At 45.9% G+C, this 17,703-nt stretch overlaps 1 protein-coding gene across 3 annotated transcripts in view; it reads right to left on the bottom strand.

Annotated features, from left to right (window-relative positions):
- OTUD7B (OTU deubiquitinase 7B) overlaps window positions 1-17,703 on the bottom strand; it is an 86,442-nt gene that overhangs the window by 14,099 nt on the left and 54,640 nt on the right. For 2 of the 3 annotated variants that reach the window (XM_075908067.2, XM_075908066.2), the window contains 3 exons: window positions 6,759-6,860; window positions 4,464-4,591; window positions 1,038-1,150 (listed from right to left, as the gene is read on the bottom strand). In XM_075908067.2, the coding sequence (XP_075764182.1) occupies window positions 1,038-1,150; window positions 4,464-4,591; window positions 6,759-6,860 (343 nt within the window). The remainder of the gene's footprint in view (window positions 1-1,037; window positions 1,151-4,463; window positions 4,592-6,758; window positions 6,861-17,703) is intronic. The other variant, XM_075908068.2, reaches the window with a different exon arrangement.

Genomic DNA, 17,703 nt, shown 5'->3' with positions numbered 1-17,703 from the left:
AGTTGCGGTACCAAATTAGATGGCTGTCATGCTGATTAATTCTATTGCCACGTCGAGCATCAACACTTATGGTGCTACAATGCTCATTCTAAAGCCCCATATGCAGAAGAAAGCTGGGAGAAGGTTAGATAGACAGGAGGAGCTGTGAGCCAACAAGATCCCTCTAAACCAGAGACACGCTTCCTTAAATGTTGTCCAATGCTCTGTGTGTACTGAGAAGAGAAAGTGTGCATGAACATCAGTGCATAACAAGGATTTCATGGTAGCTTTTGCAGAGACATTAATCCTTAGGAACACAAATACACAGAAGATTAAATTTCTTTCGTCTTCATTGTTAACTTGGTGTGTGGCTATTTTTACTTTCGTCTTTGCCATCTGGCTGAGAGGCAAGACAATACATGAGAATTGTACAAACGTTAGAAGGCATCAACTAATGAATCTGAGCCCCCTCACGAAGAGGAGAAATAAGATTTAGGGCTCACCTACATAAACAATTAGTTAACAGCAATTTTGGGTGTGACTCTACCCTGCACTAGGTTGCCACAGGCTGTCGGCAAAACCTGCTGATGTGCACTGTAAATTCACACTCCAGCTTACTGCAAACTTAACGTTTGTACCAATGAGCCCTTATCTAGTTTATTTGTGAGTAAATTTTAGTGAGACAAAGTACTGGCTAGGACCAGAGTGCCCAGAGAGGTACTGCTAGCAGCAGTGAAAAAGCTCTCCATCATGGACCATTGTGCTCGGCCCTGTACTTAACACCATAAAAAGATGATCTCTTGCCCTAGCAGTTCATCCTTTAAGTTGGAATGCACCTGAAGCAGCATCTGATCGTGGTCCTCAGCTCCTCACAAGTAATTACTGTAAGTCATGCACCAGTGGGTCTTGCAATGAGACTACTAGATTATTTTGGTTTTGAACCCAGAACATCTTGGAGGGCAGAAAAAGGGGGGGGGGGGGGGGAGACTGGAATTATTCAGCTGGGCTGCCAAAACCCAGTGGCATCTACCATCTTTGTACAGTTGTTGTCCACTTACCCTCCACAGCTGCCTCCATTTGTACCATAATGCATACGCGGCTCACTGGATGCAAGTTTGATTAGTTCGTTCCACTCCTTTTGCCACTCCTCTTCTGTGTAAACAAGGCCAGACTAAACAAAAACAAAAAGCCCCAGACAGAATAAGGCTTCAGCAATTCGCTCAAGCAAGCTGCTTTAATTGGCCCCAGCATCCACTTCTCTACAGAATTTTGCAAATATATTTAATGCAAAAGAGTCTATAATGACCTGATCTGGAAGCACAGCAAGTAACTAGAACAGATAATCGAGTTAGATCCAGAATCTATGTTCCATGCTAAAGGAAATAGAAACCATTTAAACATTTAAAGCTAGAGAACTGGAATATAACAAATCTCAATATTATACTAAAGGCATCACATTCTTAGAATTAAGGATCACATAACCTATTGAGGAGAGAAGGGTAGCAGGAAATTATAACTGGATTAGCAGACCTGCAGGTTTTGCTTTAGTACGCAATTGATTCCCTACCCCCCTAAAGAAGAAACACAACCGCAGACTGTCCAGAAAGGTCACACAAGGACTGCTTTTTAAGCACACCAATGGGTCAGATTTTCAGATGTTACAAACAAAAGGAGTTTACATTCAGTCCCACTTTCATTCTAGCCTGCTCCCACTACTTCAATGCTTTTGTTGATTCATTTCAGCTATGGTCACAGATTGGTCTCATGATGTGCTGCAGGATTCTGAAATAGCTATTTTCCAGCAATATCCAGGCATCATCCAAAAGAGACTGGTACCTGCTGGGTTGAGCACTGCAAGACACCACATACTACAGCACAACCCTTGCCATGAAGAGCTGACAATCAAAGAAGATTATTGGAGAATGGCCCTACACAGGTGCCATCTACGCTACATTTTCATTCGCGGTGGCTTTCAGGATTATATACAATTCAGTACAGTTATATTTTGGGAATAAGGAATCTTCAATCGGCTCTCTTGGCTGAAGCTGGTATGTTGCTATGTCAATGACCAACATGCTCACAAATACCAACAATAAAAGGTAAAAAAAATACCAGAAGCCATATCGCAAACAAACAATTAAAAAAAAAAGTCAGCCTGATTTTAAGTTAGACCACACGAGATGTTATACCAAACTTACTAAACCAGGCTCAGAAATCTAATTCACCAGGACTGGAATGGAGTGGGTAGGTGTGTATGTGAGGGGGCGCTGCATAGCAGCATGGCCTAGCCTCTCTGCTATCTTATGTTCCAAAAATCTAAGCTTCAATTTTGAAAATTAAATCACTAGTCTTGTGAAAAGGTTCAAAACGTGAGCCAAAAGTAACCAAGTAACCAAAGGGTCAACCCAGAAGTAGAAAGATGAAAATTTAATTGTCAACGTTGTTAAATGTTCCGTAGCTGATCAAAGTACATAAAGAGAAGAGGATTATGTTGTGCGGCTCTGCAGTTTGTGGTGAACAAGCAACAATACCACTAACCTTTTCCAGTCCAAACCCTGACTTACAAGTCAACAGTTCAACTGCACCTTTAGTATTTCAAACCGGACGCTCCACTTCCACTGAAATCAAGTCACTCCACTCAGTGAGTGTTTGTACTTGTTGAATACAAGGCGTCCCGGATTTGGTTTGGGCTTAAGAACGGATGACAGTATCACCTGAACTCTGGAATGTCAGAGTCAGTCACCAAGTGAACAATCAGATCTTCCACACAAAGCGACTAGCACAAGCCTGTCTTTCATAACACTAACAGCCATTACTGCAGAAGAGATAACTGTGCTTTATTGGCAGCCTACAGCTGGAGACAGCACTCCGAGGCCACGGACGGATGAGTTGCTGAAACACATGCTTTGAACATTAACGAAGAAAAGTCCATTTCATTTTTAAAATATTTGGTTTTGACATATTCGGCTCACTCTCTATAGGATTAATCTCTCACACTTTAAAGCCTATATATTACTTATCTTTAAAAAACAGCTCTAGGGAAAACTGTTCTTTAGAATGGGATTCTATTTAACTACTGACATCTGATAACGTTCCACCTTTACAAACACGCATCCCTTGTTTCCTTGGGCTAGTATCACTACTGTCATGGTCTTTTAATGTGGTGAGTGTCTGAATTACCTTTTTTGGTGGTGAAGTCCACACAGCGCTCAGACTGAGAAGTGTCTGTCTGATCTTATCACAAGAGAAGCCTACATAGAGTATGATGCATTTCTTTTTGCTGAAAACTATTTAGGATCATGCTCTGTGACTACCAACAAGTGTAGGCGCAATAGGAATGGCTGCAGCAAATCCTAATGTAACAATACGAGAAAGTATGAGCGTTCCGTCACACTGTATTGTCCCAGTTGCACGGGTTCTCACGTGGGAACCTAACTAATCAGGGATAACCAAGTGCACCAATACTGGCTAACACAGCTATAAGTTACCACATGAAGAGTTTCTTTTCAAAGTTTCAGAATTGCACTTACCGTATATTCCGGCGTACAAGACGACCTCTGAAGTTAAAAAACATCCCCCAAAAATCGGGGGTCGTCTTGTACGCCGGATGCCCCGCCGCCGGAGCCCCTCCGCGGCTTTGAAAGCCTCGGGGGAAGCCGGCGGGGGGGCATCCCAGGCGCGCATGGGCTGCCCGCCCGCCGGAGCCCCTCCGCGGCTGTGAAAGCCTCGGGGGAAGCCGGCGGGGGGGCATCCCAGGCGCGCATGGGCTGCCCCCCCTCCGGAGCCCCTCCACGGGGCTCCGGAGGGGGGGCAGCCCATGCGCGCCTGGGATGCCCCCCCGCCGGCTTCCCCCGAGGCTTTCAAAGCCGCGGAGGGGCTCCGGCGGGCGGGCAGCCCATGCGCGCCTGGGATGCCCAGCCGCCAGCTTCCCCCGAGGCTTTCAAAGCCGCGGAGGGGCTCCGGCGGGCGGGCAGCCCATGCGCGCCTGGGATGCCCCCCCGCCGGCTTCCCCCGAGGCTTTCAAAGCCGCGGAGGGGCTCCGGCGGGGGGGGGGGGGGGGGGGGAGCCTATGCGCGCCTGGGATGCCCAGCCGCCGGCTTCCCCCCAAAGCCGCGGAGGGGCTCCGGCGGGGGGGAGCCCAGGCGCTCCTGGCGGCTTTGCTCCCGGTGCCTCTGGTCTGCTGGGGACCATCTCCAGCAGACCAGGGACACCGGGAGCAAAGGAGGCGGAAGGGCGCTGGGGTATAAGATGAAACCCTATCTTTTAATTAAAAAGATAGGGGGTCATCTTATACGCCCAGTCGCCCTATACGCCGGAAAATACGGTACAATGGATAGGTACGTCCCTTCTCACGGGACATTACAGATTTGCCCAAAATGCACATTATTTTTTAAAACAAGTTTTTACCCGAACAACTTAAAATTGTGCCTGGACACGCCTCCTTGAGCCATAACTAAGAACTCAGCCTTAATTCCTTCTCCTACCTCTTTGTTCTGCTGAGTTTGCTGCCATCGCCACCGTCGCTTAAGAGCTTCCCTTTCCACACCTTTATCCATTAAGGTATACAGCGATTTGCGAAGCATGAGATCTCTATCGTGGAAGCCCCACATACCTACATGGGGGAGAAGGGGGAGAGGAGGGAGAGAAAAGAAAAGTATTAACAGCAGCCGGCCTTTCTCCAGCCTCTGCACAACCCTGTGAACTAGGGGACTACAGCAGAACCTCAGTTGGGCTCCGATTAGAGGCCCCCTGCCTGGAGTGGTGGGGCTCTGGCGGTATCAGGCTTCACTTCCTCCTCTTGGGGTCATAGAGTAATTTTTGTTGTCACAAGGGTGTTGCAATGCAATGAAGTTTGAGAATCTCTCTTAGGTGTTTCTCCCACCCTGCTCATGGTAGAATCTGAGCACCTGGCCATCTCTAATGCATTCATCCTCACAGCACGCTTGCTATTAGTCTCATCTGGTAAATGGTGAATTGAGGCACCAAGAGCCCATATGACCTATCTACGGTCACACAGGAAGTCTTGGTCAGAGCAGGAATTGAACCTGAACCTGCAAAGGCCCAGACTAAGTCCCTATACCAGGGGTGGGGAACCTTTCTGGGGCTGGGGGGCTGCACACAAGTAAGAAACCAACCCCCCCCCACCACACAACCATCATTGACAAGGCCCCTGACCATTCCCCACATTCCCTTCGCACACTAGAGCCTAGTGGGGCCCAAGCTCGTAGATTTTGTGCACTCCAGTCTCTCAGTAGGTGCAAGCTCTCCAGTCCTGGTGGGAAGAGGGGGGCTAGCCCTAAGCCTCAGGAGCTGGATCCAGACAAGCTGGGGGGCTGCATCTGGCCCCCAACCCTGCTCTATACAACTAAACTACCCCTTTCTCTGAATAAAATGAATAAAAGTCAGAGGATCAACTACCCTAAAGTGTAAGAGGGCCCTGTTTAGACAACTGCCCAGCACTAAAGTTACTGCAACCAGTGCCTTTGGATGCTAGACTTTTGCTGTTCAATAGGCCTTTATCTATGCTCTCCATTATTTTTATATAGCTTGTTCCAATCTTAACAACCACCATTTCAAAAGCTGTCTACTGCAATTCAAGTGCAGCTAATTTGGCCCTAGGCAGATAGCCTCGATTCTCAGGGAGTTCTGGAATTCACAGCGATTAATACAGTCCAAAGAGGCCTTCAGCAGCTTGTGTTTGCAAATCTTGGTGCAAAGCACAGTTCACGTCTGTCTGTCTGATAGACACACCCACCCACCCACCCCTAAAATCTTATTCTGAGAGCCACAAAGGCAATTCAATATTTTACACCTTGATTTTTTTTTTGCAAGATTGGCTAAGCCTCAAGCTACATTATTTTCACATAAAATGACTATTTTCTAAACAATGCTAAGGATGTTTCCTACCAAAAACCCACTTTCATAGCGACAGAAAATGTTAACCCTTCATATATTTCTTTCAGAAATCCATGTCTAACAATAGAGACTTTAAGGGTAGGTAGGGGGAAGAGAGGGGTTTTAAAAATAATGGAACTAGGGCGAAGTGGGGAAACACAACATGTTTTGCTTTAAAAAAAACCCCAGACAGAAAATCCTTCTCAAGTAGGGGTGTTGGCACTATAGGAACTTTTTACTCCATTTTTTTTCTTAATTCAGTTTTGCATGGAAACACCAGTTCATAGAATCAGCCATGTTTCCCCAGATCAGAGCGCCACTTCTACCTTGATACTTAATACAAATCCTCTGACCAAAAAAAAAAGAGGGGGGGGAGAGGGGAGGGTTAAAAATAAGAATGAAAGAAGCCAAGATCTTCCTGGGTGAGGCAAGATAACACTTCAGGAAAGAATAAAACTATTCTAGAGGCTGTTTCAGAAAAAGGCAGACCGCTCAAACCAGAATTCACTGCCCCATTTTAGGTTATTCTGGACTGTGCAGGCTTTCAAGAACACACACACTTATACACCCAGCTTTTCAAAGTTTAGTCCGTGTCACCCACCTGCGAAGCAGATGGAAAACGAAGGCAGAGAAAGAAGGCACATACCCAAAGCCACAAACCTAGGATTGAAATTCAAGTTCCTGGCCTCATCTCCTGTACTCAGATCATCTCCCTCTCTGACGAGCCCCCTTTAACACACTAGCCTATTAAGGGAGGGAAGAGATCAAGTGAGCCTGTTGGAAGTGGTGCCTAAAAAACTTCTCTGCATACGTTGATAATCAAGTGTCAAAGAAAGATCAGTCACAAAACTGTGGCTTTATCATGAATCGTTTGGAGATCTTACCCAGGGAGGCAGCATGAAGCAGGCAGTTCCCATCACCTGTTGTCGCCAAAGGAAGTAGCCTTTGGCAGCTGGGATCAACATTAGCCCACCAGTTTAGGCGACCTGTGGAAATATTTCAGAGAGACTCACTGTAAGCTCAGACTTGACATTGAAAGGGCGATTGGTAGCTTTGCCTGGTGAAAGGCAAAAGGTGGAAAGGATTGCAGCTTGGCCTGTCACAGAGCACCTGACACACAGGAATAAGCGGTTACATAGCCACTTTCTAGCGGGGAAGGGAACAAACCTATTTCGCTGCTTTTTCTGGCATAGATGACCATTTCCCCACTACTTCTGCCTGCTTTTCAGCAGAGAACTAGTCTCTCCAAGGGGGTGGAGGGGAGATCAAAGCAACAACAAAGAGATTTGCTGGACCAAGGAAGGCCCCTCCTCTCCTGGCCACCGCTGCATACTCTCCCCCCCCCCCCCCCCCCCCCCCCCCCCCCCCCCCCCCGAGGCTGGAGCTCCTGGCTCCACCGCCCATTTCCATCCACCCACACGTCAATGCATACTACCGTGCTCCTGCCCTGCTGCCAGACTTCGCTGTTCCTGGGCTCTGTGGTCCAGAAACATCCATGGTCCATGCTGGACCAGGAAGTCTTGGTTAAGAGAGGTAGCACCCACAGTAGCTGAACAAACAAGGTCGGGGCCAGTATGGCTCAGCTGGTACCAATCATACCTTTGAGTCAGATGTGTGGGACTTTGGCTATGCCTAAAATGACAGAGGGGCTCAGTATTGCTGGCTGTGTCATCTTTTGAATGAGACATTAGGATCCTCTCTGGCTGGGTCTGATGAGGGCCTGGTAAATGTTAGTGATCCCTATGGCACTTTAAACCAAAAAATAGCAATTGAGGTCTCCAGCATCAAGGACTCCCTCCTTTCTGATTTAATGATGAACACAAAAAGGGTAGAAAGGACAAACTTTTCTGGCCACTCTGGAAACCAAGCCCTATTATGTGTAAGCCTGGTAAAGATGCAACAGGGAGGAGTAGAACTGCAGTAAGCGACAAGTACATGAGGCTATGTGGACGGAGGAGGAAGACATAGTAGAGGGAAGGGTTAGGGCTGGGGGTGGGGTTTAAACTTTTGCAGAAGGTGAATGGACAACCAACGACAGGCTAAACTGCCACGCGTGCCAAATGACTCCCTTCTGCAAGGCACTAACACCTGCCATGTCTTCCACCAGATGTTAAAGGTTCTTTAACAAGCCTGTATGCATCAAGCCACACAATACCCACAGATTACCACATCAGACCCATTTTATAGCTGAAGATACAAGCAAAGAGGGAGAAGTATCTTGCTGAAGGTCACCCATGGTAAGGCACAGAGCTGGGAACAGAATCCTGGAGGCCTGGCTTCTCCTTCTGCCCTTTAGCCTTTAACAATTTTTCCCGCTGATGTTCAACTGCAAAAGTGCTATTTTTAGTTTTGCCTAGTGGTTTCATCCTTCATATCTTAAGCATGCAGAGGTAACACTCTACGATGCTCTTTTTCTCCACTTGCCAGTTCAGGAACAGCATTTGGGAAAATACATTGATCCTACCAACTAAGCAGCTTTGAAAGTCTTTTCCCACACGATTTTAGCAGCCAATATGTGAACTGTCAGATTAGCACTTAAAACTGGGACGCCGAGCTCCCAGGTAGCATAAAACATTGGAATTGCTACCAATCAAGATACAGCCTCTCAGATCAGCTGAAAAGCAAACAGACTTTGAAAAATTCATACTAATAACTGGGGTCACGTGTCATGTAAATGGAGGAGTTTGAATCTTTATTTCTACTAAGAAACCAAGTTAAGTTACAGTAGTCTGTAGCAGAGGCAAGACTTCAGAAGTGTTTCAAGCAGAATTCAGCTTGCCCCAGTACTTTTAAACCACGTCAGCACCAAAATGTCCACTGTTAACTTCTCCATGATAGACCAAATGAATGTCAACCAGCAAGCTGGCAAGCATCTATTCATACTCCAAACAAGTTGAGACAGCATGTGAACCTATCTTTAGAAGAACAAGCTTTCTTTCCAGCATTACTCATTAACTTTCTAGTCTATTGAGTCAGAGAAGAATGCGCTAGATATTAGCTACAAAGAGCATTTACAAGTTATGGACACATTTCTTGTGATTTTTCCTTACACAAGAATGGTCAAACCAGATCAGACGAAAAGGTTCGTCTAACCCAGTATCTGGTCTTTGGACAGTGGCCAAAACCAGGTGCCCCAGAGGGAAACCGAACAGAACCAGGGAATTGTTAAGCGATCCCACCTATCGCCCATTCCTAGTTTCTGACCAACAAAGGCTAGGGACACCATCCCTGCCCATCCTGGCTAACAACCATTAATGGCTCTATCCTCCATGAAGTATTCTAGCTCTTTTTTGAACCCTCTTATAGTCTCGGCCTTCGCAACATCTTCTGGCAAGGAGTTCCATGGGTGGACTGTGCATTGTGTGAAGAAATACTACCTTTTGTTTTAAATCCACTGCCCATTAATTTCATCTGGTGACCCCTAGTTCTTGTGTTATGGGATGGATTAAATAATTCTTCTGTATTTACTTTCTTCACATCAGTCATGATTTTAAGGCCTCTATCATAGTCCTCAATTGTCTCTTTTCCAAGCTGTGAAGTCTCAGTCTTATTAATCTCTCCTAATATGGCAACCATTCCATACCTCTAATCATTTTTGTTTCTGAACTTTGTAGTCTGACCATCAACAGATGCAAAAGAAATTAAATTAAATCTACGAGTTTTAACACCACAAAGGGACAAACACAAAGCACAAAATGGAGTGCTAACTGCAATTTGATGCCAGTAATTTATTTTCCTGGGACCAGAAAAGGAAAAGGAATCCACTCTGTTTAGTACACAACCTCTTGAGACAATAACTCCACTCAGAAAAGCAGGCTATTTTCAGTCAATATAGCTTCTGGCACAGCAAAGTCACAATCCTTCGCCAACTGGAACAGTGCCAGAAGAGTAAACTGAGAAACAAAACAGCTTCTGAAAAAAGCTAAACAAAATTTAACACCACTGTAGTGCCTCAAGCTTTTTGTCCACTGCACACGTTTTCCTGGGAATTTGTTCTCATTTCAGCTGCTGAACTTTAACGTGTACAAGGAAGTTAACTTTCCTGGAACTAACTCTGATTAGTGTCTGAATATGTTGTGCAGTCGCAGGCCGGGACGACTTGTAAAATTTAGAACAGAGCTATGTTGCTCAGAGGTGTGAAAAACCTCACACCCATGAGAGCCATAGCTATGCTGAGTGGTGCGGTCTCCAGCGCAGACATGGGTAAGTAGGTGGAAGAATGTTTCCATCGATCTAGTTACCACTGCTTGGGGAGTTGGATTACTTACCGTGACAGAAAAACTCCTTCTGTCACCACAGGAAGCATCTAACGCTTCAATATTACAGAGGCACAACTCAAATGCTTATGCCACTGTGGTTGCCCATAGTGTAGATGGCCTCTTGCAACGTGACACTAGGTTAAAATCAGAAGACACCTTAGAGAGGCATTTTCTATTTGCAGCGTGTAATCAGGATGTGCTACGTACACCCCAGGCGATGCACGAGCAGCAATTTGCGCCTTTGTTCCAAACGTGCTGAGTTATACAAAAACAGGCACCTCAACTTCAGTCCTGTAAACCATTTCCAAAATCCATTTTGGAATGGTTTGCTTTTTCCAAGGAGACGGAAAGGCCGAGCTGTCTGCTAAAAGTCTTGAAAACAAGATGCCCACACACACTTAAGAGATGTCTATCTTAAGAACTGTGGCCACAGTTCTAGCCCAAAAGCAGGCGAATTCTCTCTGAAATCTTAGCTTCAGAGATACAATTACACTAGAAGTTGCTTCCATTAGAAAGTCACATGAATATGAGCACTGAAACACAGCAAACAATAAGCCAGAGATGGTGCATTTTGTACTTCCATGGAAATTCCTGGCTTGCTCTTCTTTCCCAGCCTCAGTGCTATTATCCTGCCTAACCATGGTCTAGAGATGGATTTTAGGTAATAGGTAGCTGAAAATCACGGTATACTTCAGTGTAGGGAAAGGATTAAATCACAGGAACCTAAGAGATGCCATCATTCATAGAATCATAGAATAATAGGACTGGAAGGGACCTCAAGAGGTCATCGAGTCCAGCCCCCCGCCCTCAAGGCAGGACCAAGCTCCACCTACACCATCCCTGACAGATGTCTATCTAACCTGTTCTTAAATATCTCCAGAGAGGGAGATTCCACCACCTCCCTTGGCAATTTATTCCAATATTTGACCACCCTGACAGTTAGGAATTTTTTCCTAATGTCCAATCTAAACCTCCCTTGCTGCACTTTAAGCCCATTACTCCTTGTCCTGTCCTCAGAAACCAAGAGGAACAAATTTTCTCCTTCCTCCTTGTGACACCCTTTTAGATATTTGAAAACCGCTATCATGTCCCCCCTTAATCTTCTTTTTTCCAAACTAAACAAGCCCAGTTCATGAAGCCTGGCTTCATAGGTCATGTTCTCTAGACCTTTAATCATTCTTGTCGCTCTTCTCTGTACCCTTTCCAATTTCTCCACATCTTTCTTGAAATGTGGCGCCCAGAACTGGACACAGTACTCCAGCTGAGGCCTAACTAGTGCAGAGTAGAGCGGCAGAATGACTTCACGAGTTTTGCTTACAACACACCTGTTGATACAACCTAGAATCATATTTGCTTTTTTGGCAACAGCATCACACTGTTGACTCATATTCAACTTGTGGTCCACTATGACCCCTAGATCCCTTTCTGCCATGCTCCTTCCTAGACAGTCGCTTCCCATCTTGTATGTATGGAACTGATTGTTCCTTCCTAAGTGGAGCACTTTGCATTTCTCTTTATTAAACCTCATCCTGTTTACCTCTGACCATTTCTCTAACTTGCTAAGGTCATTTTGAATTATGCCCCTATCCTCCAAAGAAGTCGCAACCCCACCCAGTTTGGTATCATCCGCAAACTTAATAAGCGTACTCTCTATCCCAATATCTACATCATTGATGAAGATATTGAACAGTACGGGTCCCAAAACAGACCCTTGAGGAACTCCACTTGTTATCCCTTTCCAGCAGGATTTAGAACCGTTAACAACAACTCTCTGACTACGGTTATCCAGCCAATTATACACCCACCTTATCGTGGCCCTATCTAAGTTATATTTGCCTAGTTTATCAATAAGAATATCATGCGAGACCGTATCAAATGCCTTACTAAAGTCTAGGTATATGACATCCACCGCTTCTCCCTTATCCACAAGGCTCGTTATCTTATCAAAGAAAGCTATCAGATTAGTTTGGCATGACTTGTTCTTCACAAACCCATGCTGGCTATTCCCTATCACTTTATTACCTTCCAAGTGTTTGCATAGGATTTCCTTAATTACCTGCTCCATTATCTTCCCTGGGACAGACGTTAAACTGACCGGTCTGTAGTTTCCTGGGTTGTTCTTATTCCCCTTTTTATAGATGGGCACAATATTTGCCCTTTTCCAGTCTTCTGGAATCTCCCCTGTCTGCCATGATTTTTCAAAGATCATAGCTAAAGGCTCAGATACCTCCTCTATCAGCTCCTTGAGTATCCTGGGATGCATTTCATCAGGACCTGGTGACTTGCTGACATCTAACTTTCCTAAGTGACTTTTAACTTGTTCTTTGTGAATCCTATCTTCTAAACCTACCCTCTCTCTGCTTGTATTCACTACGTTAGGCTACCTGTCAAAACTACCTGTCACCAGAATGGCAGTAGGTAGTGGCTTTATAGATTATTAGATGTACCTTTCAAGGGGTTCAAAGCTTGTGGCAAATGCCAGCACTTTAGTGCAGTCTTCAGAACTGAATTAGGCGTTAAGATTTTCAATACCTAACTGTCCAACTTTTTTTTTTTTTTTTTTTTTTTTTAAACTTTTATGTTAAAAACTTCACTATCAGGCAAACTGGCTGAAACTACAGTAAAGACCAGATTTATCAGATACATAGATGAACACGATTTGTTGGCATCAAGACAACACAGCTACCCCATACCAATTTACTGGAATTTTTTGAGCATGTCAAAGCATATTGAGAAGGACATCAAACAAGTGTCATCGTTCTCGAGGCTAGTGCTGTTCAACATCTTCATAAATAATCTGGAAAAGGGGGTCAACAGTGAAGAGGCAAAGTTTTCAGAGAACACAAAATTACTCAAGGGAGTTGATTCCACAGCTGACTGAAGAGGTACAAAAGAGATCTCACAAAACTGGGTGACTGGACAACAAAATGGCAGCTGATAAATGCAACTACACATACAAAGTGACGGGATCGAAATTAGCGGTTACAACTCCAGAGAGATCTTAGAGTCATCATGGAGAGTTTTCTGAAACATTCACAGAATGCACAGCAATAATAAAAAACTAACAAATGTTAGAAAGCGATAAAGACGACACCCAATGACTCCGCTATGTAAATCCATTGTTCACCCAATGCCTTGAATACTGTGTGAAGTTCTGGCTGCCCCTTCTCAAAAAGGATACTAGAATTGGAGCAAGTAATAGGAACAAAAACAGTTATGGGTATGGACCTTTTTCCACATGATGCAAGAGGGAAAAAAGACTTGGAAAGAGGAGACTAAGGGGACATATGACAGTGGTCTATAAGCATCATGAATGGTGCAGAGTAAGCAATTAAGGAACGGTCATTTGTCCTTCACATTGCAGAAAAACCAGGGGTTGTGCAATGAAATTAACGTGCAGCCAGTTTAACATAACCCTCAAGTACTTTATCACCCAAAGCACAGTCACTGTTGTGGAACTCGTTGTCAGGGGATGTTGTGAATGCCAAAAGTATAATTTTAGTTCAAAAAAATAATTAGGTAAGCTAATTGAGGAAATGCTCATCAATGGCAGTTAGCCAAGATGGTCAGAACACACAATGCACTGGGTGTCCCTAAACTTCTGCCAGACATAAGCTGGGATCGGACATCAGGGAACAATCAATTGCTGCCTTGTTTTGTTAATTCCCTCTGAAGCATCTGTCACCAGCAACTGTCCGAAGGACAGGAGAGTGGGTTAGATCAGAGGTGGGCAATAATTTTTGATGAGGGGACCACTCAAATTTTGGGAAGTGGTCAAGGGCCACAGTTTTCTATGGCGGGGATGCAGGGTCTGCAATGGAGGTTGGGTGCAGAAGGGCGCTCGAGGTAGGGGTACAGGAGAAGGTGTTGGGTCCGAGATGGAGTTTGGGTGAAGGTGAGGGTTCATAGTGAACGAAGCTTCCCCCAACCTCCAGCACAGAGACTGCTGGCGCAGCCAACTGCTCTGGGCCCTAGGGCTGCTCCCTGCCTGTGGGTCCAGTGGGGTGAGCCACGGGCCAGACTGAAAGGCATGGCGGGCCAGATCTGGCTTTCAGGCCCTATCTTGGCCACCCGCTGGGTGAGATGGACAAGTGGTCTGACCCACTTTGGCCATTTCTTATCTTCTTAATAGTAGTTTTATAGTGGCACTTACAGGTTCCAACTGAGATGCGGGTCTTATTGTACTATGTGTGGTACATAGTATTGTTAGAGAGTCCCTATCCCAAATCTAAATAAACCCAATAAAGAAGGGGGGGGACCCTTAGAAATTCCCAGTTTACAAATGAATGTCTGAGCAATGGAGAAATCAAAGGAGTTGCTCATGGTACCAGCAAATCTGTAGCAGAGTCTGGGATTTAACGCAGCCCTGCAGTCCCACTTCCTTAACCACAAAACCATCCTTCCTCTAACATGAGCTCACAGTAACTACCACGAGTTACTTGTCCTCTTGCTTCTGAGGCTGATGTGACCCATTTATCACTGCCACCCACCACCAAGTTGCTCATTTAGTGTTGAACGCATTTCATCCTCCTTCTGAATCACTGAGTATTGGGTGTGTGGGGGAATCAAAATTTAAAGTAGGTTAAAGAGACCCAAGAAATGAACAGAGAGGACACATTGGAAAGAGCAATTAAGAGAACTGGTGTCTACACGGAGGGGAGTTTTTTTTAAACATTAATCACAGCTTCTGCTTTTTCAGAGTTCTTGATTATATACTGGTTAACTCACCCGCTGATTCTCCCACTCAAAGCTAGGAAAGCCCACACACAACAGATCTGACAGTCTGAACATTTTTATCTTTGAAATTTGACAGCTATGAGGAGAGCCTAGTCCAAGGTATTGATGCATTTACAGTTGGCTCTCTCTTTAAACACGGGGCTTTTTCCAATCTTTGGAAAGTTATGTGAATTTAAGTCTCGTCTACGGTGCCCGAGTGACAGCCCTGGAGACATGAGCCCTGTAGCTATAGAAAACATTCAGCAGAGGCAATGGTGCAGTACAAGAGTCACCCTCAACTTGAATGATGTGCCTCGACCTTGAAGGAGCCATCTCTATGGAGCGGATTCCACAGCAGAGCCGATTCTCCTCTCCGATAAGAAACCCATCAAGGGGTCCAAGCAGCACGAAGGGCAGTATTAGGGATGTTAAGTTTGATTAACCAAAGAGTCAATGGGATTTCCATCGACTCTTCGATCAGTGGAGAAGGACACCTCTGCCTTTGAACTGCAGCGAGAGCCCTGCCAGGATCTTGCGACAGTTCAAAAGTGGAAGTCCTGCAGGGAGCACGGGGAAGCCAGTGCCTGAGCCTGTGAAATGTACAGAACCCCAGTGGTGCTCTTGTACATTTGAAAAGCAGAAGTGCCACAGGGAGTGCAGGGCCAGCGAGGGGCATTCAAAAGTAGAATCACAGCAGAAGCAGTGAGAACAGAGACTGCTTTATCCCTGCTCGTGCCGTTTCCTGCTGTGCCTCTACCTCCCTTGCTCCCCGTAGAGACAGTGTTGCGGGGGGGGGGGGGGGGGGGGGGGGGGGGGAGGAAGAACTGGCTTTTAAACCAGCTCCCCCCCACCTCTCTGATAGAGGCAGCGGGGGGGCAGGGGGGGGACACATGACTAGTCACCTATCCGATAAGCTTATGCTTGTCGACTAGTTGCTTGCATCCCTAGGCAGCACTGGGGAAAGAAAGGGAAGAGACATTTGCAGCAAGGGCACCTGTCCAGCAAGAACTGGGGCACTCTATATAATATTACTTGTTCCATGAGCATCCCAGTCCCCAGACAGCCATTGGGGCCATGGTGTCCAACCAGTTCTGAAGCAGTAGCTACTAGAGTGGCTACTGCTTTAGCAAACTAATCACATTATTCAAACCACTGCGTCACATTCAACCGACCAAAAAGCCACATGTGGCTAGTGGCCAACGTGTCGGGCACCGTGGCATTGGGGAATCTTTTGACACTGTACTGAATTGGCAACGCATCTCACTTCACTGAACCCACCTCCGGTAACAGCCACACTAGCCAACAACCAACTAGCCAGAAAACTGGCCCAAGCCGTGAAAGCTGTAAGGGCGTGATGTAGAGTGGCCAGGGGATGGGGTGGAGAAGTGGGTATCCATTTGTACACAAACCCCAAACAAAAGATAACATCCTGAGAGAGAGAAACCTTTATTAAGGCCAGCGAAAGTCCTGTATTGATTTCTCTTATCACCCGTTAACAAATGGGAGGTTTCTATTCTGAGCACAAGGCAATCTGTTTGCCACTCACTCCCTGACACTTCATCAGCAGAGAAAATGCATTCAGTGGCGGGACATGCTTATTTCTGAACTCATCATACAGTAACTTTTAATGGTCTGCCTACAGATGGCGATTCACAGATGTATTCCCATAACGTATAAATTGAAGAAAGCAGAAGTTTCCTTGCCAATATGCAGTGGGCCTTTTTTTTTGTTGTTGTTTTAAAGCTACTCAGCATTGCTCAGCTGATCTCTAGGGAGAACAGATGGTCATGTGGTTAAGGTGCAAGCCTGGAAGACAGAAAACGCTTAGAAGGTCTGGAGTCTATTCCATGTGACTTTGAGCAAGTACACCTCTAGCTGTGAAAGGAGGAAGATACATGTTTTCCTCCAAGGTGGGTAGCATGGCTCAGTTCGTTAGCATTCATGCAATGCTTTAGGATCCTCAGAAAGGGGAGCATTAAGAGGCCACCGTCAGTGACAGCAGTGCACTGCCTCAGCCGCACTGAGCATCAGTATTCCCACCACTCTATCCTGGCAAATTGGAAGAATTCCCTGGGTAGTACCAGCACCAGGGGAGGACAGGGGAAGAGGCCTACAGGGGCTGTTCCATCCATGACAGGTGGAAAGCATCCTTAAGGACTCCCGGCTGTGGCCCTGAACGGAGCAGAACTGTGGGCACTTCCTGTTTAGGTGGGTCGTGCTCTCCATCTCGGAAGGGGGCGCCACAGTCAACCGGACGGGTACCAATCGGGAAATGTCTTCCGAATGCACGTGAGCAATCATTCAAAGAAGCAGCATAAACACATCTGCCCTCACTAGGAGGCCCCTGCTCGGGGCAACTGAAGTTTAGCCTGCAACTCTACTTGCGCTACTTATGGACCAGCTCCATAGGCATTTTCTGGTTTCTGCGGTTAAGTAGTTACCTTGCACTTGGTTTTCAAATCATGCATTTTAAAAATGTATATTGCTAGTCATCAGCTGTGAGCCGCTTCTGTATATTGGGTAAACCTCTCTCCTTTCTCATATTAACAACTGAAGAAACGCAACACAGCAGAAATGAAATCTTAGGTGAGGGGGAAGTAGGGACTAGAGCTGGGTGATTGTGAGGGGGAATGCACCCCAAGTTGACATTTAATGGGTTAATAAAGCCCTAGGGAGGCTGCATGAAAAGCAGCCAATAGGAGGAGGGCTGCAAGGAATAACCGATCAGGGACTCGCTGGCCCCATAAAAAGAGCTGCAGGGCAGAGTCGAGTCAGTAGGTGTCTGGAGCTCAAGGAACACCAGGCTCCTAGCAAGAGGAAGGAGCGCCAGCACTTGGAGAGTACAGAACATGAA

Source organism: Pelodiscus sinensis, chromosome 22, assembly GCF_052426305.1.
Source record: "Pelodiscus sinensis isolate ZL-2025 chromosome 22, ASM5242630v1, whole genome shotgun sequence".
Taxonomy (NCBI): domain Eukaryota; kingdom Metazoa; phylum Chordata; order Testudines; family Trionychidae; genus Pelodiscus; species Pelodiscus sinensis.
Note: the sequence above shows the minus strand (reverse complement) of the source record. Positions and strands in the feature narration are given on the sequence as shown.